Below are 11,139 nucleotides of genomic sequence, written 5' to 3' on the forward strand. Positions count from 1 at the left end.
TGTGTGTGTATGTATATACATATACATATATATGTGTGTGTGTGTGTGTGTGTGTGTGTACAACTCTGCTAGCAAGTCACGGGTGACAGCCCAAGATTTTTTACAAAAGGCTACATATATTACTCATATTTTCCAGACAACATGAAAGGAATCAATCTTTTAAAGCATCCTTTAAGCCTCTAAATAATCTCTCTTGTATTTCTAAGAACCTACAACAGAATTTATAATTATACTTTTTCATTGTTTAAATCTAAATTCTGAATGTCAGATTTTTTGTCGTGATTCCATAGACTGAGACCCTGAAATAAAGTTAAATAAACTTTAGCACAACATTTGCTTGAATGCACCTTCAAATCAAAGATTTGTCATTATTCCAAGTAGAAAGGTTTGGCACTGCAAAATAAAAGTGAAAGTACATTTCAGCGGATGCCAGGAAAACAGAACTCCTAATTGCCTCCAATCACCTAATCGCAATCCACTAGATTAATGCGCTCCTGGAAGGCAGGGACTGTCTTTTTTATTTCTTTGTATCCCTCTTACTTAGCTGGCATATAGTAGACACTTATTAATGCTTATTGACTGATGGCTAGACCTCTTATTAAAAAAAAAAGAAGAAGAATTCTATTTACTTCCATTCCACCATGACCAAGGTGGACTCCCCACAAATTACTATGTACCTGCTCAAAGGACCAGATAATGATATCTTCTCTTCCAAAATTGTTGGAACTGTTACTTTAAAAGAATATTGCATGGCCTTCTTAATTCTTCCTTTCTATTTCCTTGTGTGCAAAATACAAGAATGACTGTTATGTGTCTTCTCTCCTTGACACTATTTTTATTAGAAGGAAACTGCAGCTTACCTTGGAAATAGATGCCTGATTGGATCTGAAGGACTCTTGGGAGGGTTCTGGGATTCAGAGAGTGGATGAATTCCTGAAGAGTGGATGTCATTGCTGAGCCAGAAGTATGCAGACACCTGGTGCCACACAAGGCTGGGGCCGCTGAGAGTCACTTCATGGCAGTTAGAATCTGGGCCATCTCCCTACACACACTGAACTATGGGGGTGGGGAATCTATAAGGAAGGTGCTAATACTTCTTCATTGTCCTCATTGTGGTCTTCATTTCCTTCCAACACCAAAGTAACACAGGATGGGGGCGGGGTGAGAGAGTCTAAACACCTGCCACAGAATGAGAATGCCAAGTATGGTTCTCATTGCCTCCTGCTTCCCCAGGTGTCTTTTTGCAGCCTAGACAGAACTGTTTGTGGTCAAAGCTGCAGGTGAAAGGACTACCTGAACAGAAGGAGAAAATGATCTCTGAAACTAAACTAAGATGCAAAATTGTGTTATTATGAGACCCATTTCACACGGACTTTCTATATGAGCACTTACTTACCAGTCCCCACGTGACTGCAATTGTATGTGTCTCACTATGTCAACTGATTGTATAAGTAAATAAGGAACTTAGTTTCCTTGTCTGTATGTTGAAGACGCTATGCTCAATGATCTCTAAATTCTGTTCTGATGCTCAGTTTTATTATTGTAACCATTTTCACAAAGGCTCTCTCTAGACATGAAGGACTGGGATACACTTTAAGAGATTTCTCAATTATTTATCTCATTTCTTTCTCACCAAATCATCTGTGAATTTCCTATCTCATATCACCCTGTTTGACAATAACTAATTCACCTTGCAAGAACAAAGCTCAAAGAGTGAATGAGTTTATTGAAAAGCCAGTGATCATATCAGAGCCCTTATTAAAGTAAAAACACCTGAGGGTGACAACTCTAACCAACAAGCCTGGTTTCAGTCAGTTATGGAATTACTCTGGGTTTGGTACCACAGGAAATCCTTCTCCTCCTCAGCACTCTCCTCTATAGTTACCCCAGCTAACTACCCAGTGCCATCCTTCCTGTACCCCCTATCTCCTGCTCCATCACCCTGTACACACAGATCACTCTTCCTACAGCTCCTAACAAGCTGCAGGTCACTCATCCCATCACTAAATTCCACTGTGGTCCTCTTAGTCACAGCATTTCATGAAAGCTCCCTTGAGCTTCTAATAAATGAGGGCAGACATCTTCTTCCATTGTCAGATATGGTGTCCTATCTGCCATGTCATTTTCATTGCTATTCTCCTTATCTCTCAGAAGAAAGTATGACCATTCTTTATTTCAGGGAACCAGATCTCTGTGAAGTTCCCATAGATAAAGAGCACTTTGGAGTCCCTGGCAGATTAAAGTATAGATCAGGGGTGGGGAACCTGTGACCTCGAGGCCACAGGTGGCCCTCTATGTCCTCAAGTGCAGCCCTTTGAATCCAAACTTCACAAGACAAATCTCATTTTTGGGGGGGGGGGGTGAGGCAATTGGGATTAAGTGATTTGCCCAGAGTCACACAGCTAGTAGGTATCAAGTGTCTGGTCTGAGACTGAATTTGAACTCCAGGGCCGGTGCTCTATTATTGCACCACCTACCTGCCCGACAAATCCCCTAAATAAAAGGACTTGTATAAAACTTGAACTCAGTCAACAGGCCACACCCAAGGACCTAGAAGGCCACATGTGCCCTCGAGGCTGCAGGTTCCCCACCTCTGGTATAGATCAAAAACCCATGAACAGATAGGTGGTGAGGTAGATAGAACACTGGATCTAGAGTCAGAAAGATCTGAGTTCATATCCAGCCTTAGATAACTATTGGCAATGTGACCTAGGAAAGTCACTTAACTTTTGTTTGCCTCAGTTTCCTTTTCTGTAAAATGGGGATGATAATAATAGCAATTATCTTTCAGGGTTGTTGTGAGGATAAAATGACATTTGTGTGAAGTGCTTTGCAAAACTTAAAGTAACCTAAATACTAGCTATTACCAAAACTGAAGCCTTCCCTTCCTCATGTGGTGTTTCCTATGGCTTCTGCCATGAAACAAGAAGTCTCCTGGGGACTGGCATTATAACTTCTTGCATCCTACAAGCAAGTTCCCCTCTTTAATACCTTACTACCTGAGGGTAACTTTCACAGTCCTAGGTATGTACCCATCATCTAAGAATTGAGCCTCGTTTCTGTGGCTCCTCTTTCTATGAGTCTAGGAATTTGGAAATGTACCTTAATTTTTCTCTTCCATCGCTTCTCAATCTCCTATGATTCCTCTTGGCAGTGTTAAATTACCTGGGGCTGCTTATAAAGCACCTAGAGGAGAATGACCAGGGAGAGGAAAATGTATTTTCCCTATTGCATTCTTCCCTCCATCATATATATTTAAAATTTTCATATATAGTATGTGATACACAATATAAAACAAGCATCAATTATATGCTTTGTGATATAGACATGAGTAGGGAACAGGCAGGTTTTCACAAATAATATTCTACAACAGACAACATAGGATCGTGAGTTCACATACCTAGAGTTGGGATGTATGACCTGTTCAGGGAGGACTAGGACTTCTGGTGCCAGGGCTTGCCCAGCTCTTTTCAGGGTCACTTACCTACCTTTGGTGTCCAACTCTCATCTGTGGCTCCAAGAAGCTATAGCATGTGGCCATACCCCAATAAAACCATCTTGACAGTTGAGGGTAACTAACAGTCCTCAAACCCATTGATGAGTTAGGGGGATGTCTAGCCCAAGCATGTGAAGACTTCACCTGGTGTTATGGGCAGATGAGAACATCTGTTCCAATGACCACAAAGGTGGCTGAAACAGGCACTCCAGGGCTCTTAGAGCTTGATCAGAAATCAACGGTGCCTTGGGGCGGGGGAAGGGAAGAGATGGGGAGAAAATTTGGAACTCAAAATCTAATGGAAGTGAATGTTGAAAACTAAAAATAAATAAACTACCAAAAAAAAAAGAAAGAAAGAAATCAATAATGCCAAGATCATCCACTATATCCCAGGCCGTTACCAGTCATCTTGACTTTTGTTCTGCTGCTGGACTTCAATGACTCTGGAAGAGATAGTGAAACTGATGACTTTGCGCAACTCTGTTTCATTCAAATTCAATTCACCCACAAGTCAAGGCATTACGCATAACGTCATTTCAAAATTTCAACAAAGGATGAACAACAACATATCTAGAGTTGATAAGGACCTTAGTGTTCATTTGTGCCAATTCTTTCCTTTTACAGATGATGAAATTTGATCCCAGGGAAGCTAAGCAACATGGCCAAGGTCACACAGGTAGTAAACACCAGAAACAAGATTTGAACCCAAGTCCTATATCTTTAGAATCAGTATCTTTATTCTGTACAACTGTGAGAAAGAGAGAGAATGCAAGATCCCTGTGGGTTTTTTTTGTTGTTTATTATCTATTTTTTAAAGTATTTTCTATAAAGAACTTAGAGCAAACCTAAAGACTGTTCTCCAGTCTACCATCTACCATGCATATGTCAAATCATAGAAGATTCCTTAGGAAACACAATAGTAGGCAAAATTTGGGCCTATTAAAATCTGATTAAGCAACACAAAGTATAAACCAGAGCTACTTATGCCTCCTTAAGGTGTCTACCACCACACTGGAGCAAGTCCAGTATAGGGTTCATGTGGAAAATGAATTCCCTGGGGGCAGTTAGGTCCTACAGATAGTCTTGTTTGCGAATGATAATTATGATTGCACTAAGACCTGGAACACTGCAGAACCTACTAAGTGAGATACAGAATCATCTAAAAAAGATTGGCCTAACTCCACAGGAAAAAGCAAGTGATCAGAGAAGGGAATACCTACATCATTGAAAATATAGATCCATTGAAATATGAAAGTAAAACTTTATGTATGCTATTATTAGTATAATTCTCCTCAGAATGCACTCCACTGCCTTGTACATGTAGATATCTACATGGTACTGGGTAGACATCCTCTCTCATCTCATTCTACCTCTCCCTTTCCCTTTCTCCCAGTACATTCTTCTTTCTCACACCTTAATTTTATTCTTTAGATATCCCTTTATCTTCAACTCAAACCTGTGCCCCTGTCTATATATACTCCTTCTAACTGCCCCAATAATGAGAAAGTTCTAATGAGTTACAAGTATCATCTTCCCACATAGAAATGTAAACAGTTTAAACTTAAGTCCCTTATAACTTCTCTTTCCTGTTTATCTTTTTATGCTTCTCTTGAGTCTTGTATTTGAAAGTCAAATTTTCTATTCAGCTCTGGTCTTTTCATCAAGAATTCTTGAAAGTCCTCTATTTCATTGAAAGTCCATTTTTTCCTCTGAAGAATTATACTCAGTTTAGCTGGGTAGGTGATTCTTGGTTGTAATCCTAGCTCCTTTGCCCTCCAGAGTCATATTCTAAGTCCTCCGATCCTTTAATGTAGAAGCTACTAAATCTTGTGTTATCCTGACTGTAGCTCCATAATATTTAAATTGCTTCTTTCTGGCTGCTTTAAATATTTTCTCCTTGAAAGAGAAAATATTTTCTCCTTGGGAGCTCTGGAATTTGATGATAATATTCCTGGGAGTTTTCATTTTGGGATCTCTTTCAGGAGGTGATTGGTAGATTCTTTCAATTTCTGTTTTACCCTCCGGTTCTAGAGTATCAGGGAAGTTTTCCTTGATAATTTTTTGAAAGATGATGTCTAGGCTCTTTTTTTGATCATGACTTTCAGGTAGTCCAATAATTTTCAAATTCTCTCTCCTGGATCTATTTTTCAGGTCAGTTGTTTTTGAGTTGTTGAGATATTTCACATTGTCTCCTATTTTTTTCATTATTTTGGTTTTGTTTTATTGTTTCTTAATTTTTCACATAGGTTTCCCACCCCTGGAGACCATCGACTAATTGCGACAAAGGTAAAAATCACCATTGGCTAAAGATGAGAAAAACACTTGTGCAATTATATCAATTTCAATCTGGCTTAGTCAAATAAGCCTTGATATCAAAAATTGTGAAATAGGCAAAGATGTTAGTCTTGATTATCATCATTTCCTGTAGAAGTTTGAACAATATAAAATAGTCACCACAATAAGGAGAGCAAAAGAGCCCAGAAATTACATTAGTCAACAAACACTTGTTTTCCTTGATAGAAAGAGAGAGAGATGATAGTGAAGGACAACATTTGACCAAAATTTTAAAATCATGTGTAAAACAATAGAGGATTTCTGATTTTTTAAAAATTAAATGTTGCCTTGCAGCCCAGTGAAAAAGGAGTGGAAAAGACAAAAATCTACAGAAATTTTGTCATGAGACCAAATTTAACCATATGAACCTGAGACTATTCATAGGTGAAAGTAGCAATAGGACAATAAGTAGATGGAAAGTGGAACTAAATTATGACCATTTCCCCAATGATTTTTATTCATCAGCAGTGACAGGGGAAATACTACATCTGAAACTAACAACCCAGTACTCAAGAAGCAGAAATGGTAAAATGTCAGGAAAAGTCAAGTACATATTGAGGAAATCCATTCTGGAAGATCACTATCTTGAAAACACTTGCTTATATTGTTTGTAAGATACTCAGGGAAGAGAAGATACCAATAGAATGGGGGTGGGAGGGTGGGAATCACTCCACAGGCAATATTAAAACTCTCAAAAGTCAATCAAGAAAACAACTACCTATCTGTATATCTATTTACTCATCTTCAGCAAAAATTTTTGAGAATGATCTGCAAATATAACTTTTATGAAAACAAGAAAATGGTCCAGGTAGACTTACACAAATAATCCTCTAGTGAACCATATCAGATCATAGATCTATGGAGTTTTGTGAATGAGCACTCAGAGCTGGAGTACAGGATGACGGAGATGGTCTTCCCTGATCATATAGGAACCAGGGATGAGTTTGGGACCCTTGGGAATATATCCTACCTCCATTTCCCTAAAGTGTCCCCTGAAGGCTGGTTAGGTCTGAATTCCTGCCTCAAGAAGTTGTTTGATCTGCCCTGACACATACTCTTTTGCCCACATGTTCTGCCTGCCTTGCCCTTCATCTGTCCAGCTGTCCAGCCCAGAAATCAGAGCCCAGATATCCTGTGTCCTGCCAGTGACCCCGCCCAGCCCAGGGGTCTGCACGTCTGTAAGCATCCCCCTACCAAGCTTCTCACTCTTACCTTCAAAAACTCCCTCTGTGAAGGGATAAGAGGGTCTGGGTTCCTGTAGTCCTCCCTGCTACTGTTCCTCAAGATTCCCAAAGCCTGTTTTTCCCCAGGGATCTAGATTTCTGCAGGCCTCCTACTGACTCCTCAAGTCCTTTCTGCCTATTCTCTCCCACCTGTGTCTCCAATACCACCATATCTAGCTGGCCCTAGACTATATTTCACACTCCATCAGCCATCCACTAGGAAAATAGGGCTTATCTGAGCCAACCCATACACCCTCATGTATACCCTCAGTCTTATTTCTGTACTTTGATCCTTGGAGGCTACTATAATGCAAAATCCACTGTATGTGTTTAACAAATGCCTCTTCATCTATCCATCTATCCATCCATCCATCCCAAAACTAATCCACTATGCCTCTTCCTGGCTATTTCCAAATTCTGCTGCCTCATGCATCCCTCCTGATCTTTTTAGTTTTCATCTTCCCCTATTAGAATGTAAGCCCTTTGAGCACAAGGGCTGTCTTGCGTGCTTAGATTTGTGTCCCCTACATTTAACATAGTGCTTGGCATATAATAAGCATTTTAAATACTTTTTCATTCTTTCATTCACCTAGATTTGAATAGGACCTCAAAGGTTATCCAATACAACACCCTCACTTTAGAGTTGAGGAAACTGGGGCCCAGGGAGGTTAAGTGACTTACTAAAAATCTAAGAATTATAAGAGGTGGGATTTAATCCCAGATCTTCCAAATCCAGAGCTAGTGCTCTTCCAACCTGCATTACCTAGTAAACGACAAAAGAAGACAAGATCCCACTATGTTCAGTGTTTGTTGATTACAAAAACAAAACAAAATTAAATGCCTGGATTGGTAGAATAAAACATAATATTATAGGTTCTCTTCTAGCAAAGAGTCTTTCATGCATATTTTAAGATCAAACAAGATTCTTTGATAGATGCAGCTACAGAGATCATCCAATGTTCCTCTAGCTATTATTATTGTCAAGCAAAGCATGAAAGAGGGAGTTATCACCTGACCAAAGATGTTTTCTAGTGTCCTAAAAGTTGTTTTATGAATGGTACAAATAGACAAAAAAATTCCCATAGATGATGACATCTTCCAGATGTTTTCATTTGTGGATGATACTGTACATTAGTCAAAAGAGATCTAACCATCCCCTCAGGAAAACTAAATGAATGAAAAGCTTTTAATATTCTTGGGGACAGCATAATACTAGGGAAAGAGATTAGCCAAATGATCCATATGAGAAAAACTAAATGGATGAAAAATGCCTATTATCCTTGCTTTTGTATTTGGTTAGTAGGCTGGAAAATTTTTAGTACACAATTCTTTTAAGCACTGCAAATTTACAACTAGTTGGGCCCAGAATTGAAAAGGAGGAAGAGAGTGGGCTAGATTGAATATGAGAAAATATGCAGTGCTTGTAGTGATCTCAACCTATTGTTGCCTGGGACAAAAGACCCATCTTGTTAACACAAATTTTTTCCCTATCATGCTGCACAGTTGCAAATCTTTGAATACCACATGCAAGTGGCATAGAGATCAGTGAAGAGATATATGTTGGGTTGGGGTAGATTTTAGAATATTTCTAACGGATAGCTAGGAGGTACAGTAGATAGAGCACTAGGCTTGGAATCAGGAAGACACATCTTCATGAGATCAAACCAGGCCTCAAACACTTACTAGCAATGTGACCCTAGGCAAGTCATTTAACTCTGTTTGCCTTAGTTCCTCATCTGTAAAATGAGCTGGAGAAGGAAATGGCAAGACCACTCTAGTATCTTTGTCAAGAAAACCCAAATGGGGTCACAAAGAGTCAGACATGACTGAAAAATGACTGAACAAATGCACAAGAAATGGCATGTGCTGAAACACATATTTGAAGAAGTATGTAAATAGAAAAGGAGAAGAGCCAGTCTTGTGGCAAAAGGGAACAATAGCATATAGATACCCCAAGTGTTCCACTAATACCCATTAAATGTAAAAAGACCTATAAGAAAATCCTCTAGTTTGTTGGATGTATGGAATCAACATGGTGGATTTTCAGAAACTTGAGGATCACATAAAATGAGTAGGCCTGTATGGGTTGTGATCCTCATCAATAGACAAAGTACCTAGATTAATGACACCATAGGTCTACTGACGTACTGAAATTTATGACTTCAAGTGATTGCCGTCTCTTCAAAATACCAGTTGTTTCATTTCTCATAAACTCGTCTGATACAACCACACATCATAAGTGGTGACAGCAATATTTTAACCCTTACCATATGCAAGTTAGACTATTTTTTTTTCCTTAAAGGCAACAAAGCTGTCCCTGAAACTTGATTGGCTCAGGGAGATAAGACTCTGGTTGTATTGAAATGGCTTCCTGGTCGCCTAAGGGCATAAAATGATCCACTCAGATGGAGTCAGGGTCCTTCAGACTTAGCAAATGCTACATGAGCAAGAGTCCCCACACCCTGCCCTGCCAACCAGACATGATTCCATATGGAGGACTGGGAACCATTTCTGCCCAAATTAAGTGCTAGACCACCCTTTCTATGCTAATAAAAGCAGTAAACTACTTTTTTTATTAATTGTTGAATGATTTTCAAGGGCCTCATTTTGTTCCAACATTGAACCAGAACTAATAGGTTGCCAATTAGAGTCAGGCTTGTCTAATAGACCATATTAAACATGAACAGTGTACATGTACATTATTGACTTTGAGATGAATGTACTCCTTGATAATGCTACTCCATCAAAACAAAAGATCCTCCAGGCTAGTATTTAGAAAGATTGGATTTTATTCTGAGTCTGCCATGTAATAACTGAGAGATCTTGAGCAATTTACTCAACTTCAAGTCTCAATTTCCTCATCTACAAAATAAGAATTAAAATAATAATAATAATAATAATAATAACAATGGTAATAATAGTACCAACCCTTTCTCTATCACAGAGTAGCTGTGAGGTTCACATGAGGTAATATATCATAGTGGTTTGTAAACTGAGAGGCACTATGCAAATATAAGATGGTGGTATTATAATTTCCAATAATGTATATTTAACTAGATAACTAAATGTAAACATTTTAACTAATGGGAATAATGTTCCAATTATTATATACTTTTTCCCCCTTATTGTCAGGTATTGAATGTTCACATGCTATATGTGATTGTCCTTTCATGTTGCTTTTATCAGAAGAATCCAAGAAAAGAAACTACCTGATATGAGAAACACTTTGTATGCTGTTGGCAGGATCTATAAATAACAGATTGTATGTCCAACAAAACACAAGTGACTTTTGAAATGAATTGAGGTGGTTACTACCACATGCAGACATTGAGTCATTGCAAGTAGGTAAAAATAACCACATAGGCTCTTTCCACAAAAGCTACTATGAAAATATTCTCAAATGGGTACATATCTCATTGATATTTTCTTAAGGTTTTTTTTTGTCTTTTCTGCTTAGATCCAATTATCTTAGTTTTATCACTATCAATCCCTTTTTAATATGCAGCAAAACTGCATTTGATTTTTCAATGGCTCCATGATTTTTTTCTAATGTCCATTTGTCCACTACCACTCACTGATGCAGCAGTTAAGTGGTAGAGAGTGGAGAGTATAGATAGAGTAAATGGAGTGTTGGGTCTAGAATCAGGAAGACTCATCTTCCTAAATTCAAATCTGGCCTCAGATACTTACAAGCTGTGTGACCCTGGGCAAGTCATTTAACCTTGTTTGTCTCAGTTTCCTCATCTTTGACAACAACTGACCCAAATGGGGTCATGAAGAGTTAAACACATCTGAAAAATGACTGAACAACAACTCATTGACTACAGTTGCCAGAGAGACAATTGAGGGTGGTGGTGTCTATGCAAACAAATAAGCACACACACACACACACAGAGACGCACACACACACACACACACACATACACACACACACACCCCAGAAATGCAAAGTTCAGTATGGCAAATTGAGAGTCCTTTGTTGCTTTTCTCAGTATCAAATTCCTTTAGCCTGCCTCTGGACTTTGCCTCTTCCAAAGCCTCTCAGACTTTCTGCCTTGACCCTGTTTTGACTTGGAGATACTTCTT

At 38.8% G+C, this 11,139-nt stretch overlaps 1 protein-coding gene across 3 annotated transcripts in view; it reads right to left on the reverse strand.

Annotated features, from left to right (window-relative positions):
* Positions 1-1,094, reverse strand: part of THEMIS (thymocyte selection associated) — a 216,115-nt gene extending 215,021 nt beyond the window's left edge. For all 3 annotated transcript variants that reach the window (XM_027848527.1, XM_027848526.1, XM_027848528.1), the window contains exon 1: positions 861-1,094. In XM_027848527.1, coding sequence (XP_027704328.1) covers positions 861-951 — 91 coding nt within the window. In that variant the 5' untranslated portion in view covers positions 952-1,094. The remainder of the gene's footprint in view (positions 1-860) is intronic.
* Between the last annotated feature and the right edge of the window lie 10,045 nt (positions 1,095-11,139).

The sequence above is a fragment of the Vombatus ursinus genome, unplaced genomic scaffold (assembly GCF_900497805.2).
Source record: "Vombatus ursinus unplaced genomic scaffold, bare-nosed wombat genome assembly UNPS02006779.1, whole genome shotgun sequence".
In the NCBI taxonomy this organism is placed as follows: domain Eukaryota; kingdom Metazoa; phylum Chordata; class Mammalia; order Diprotodontia; family Vombatidae; genus Vombatus; species Vombatus ursinus.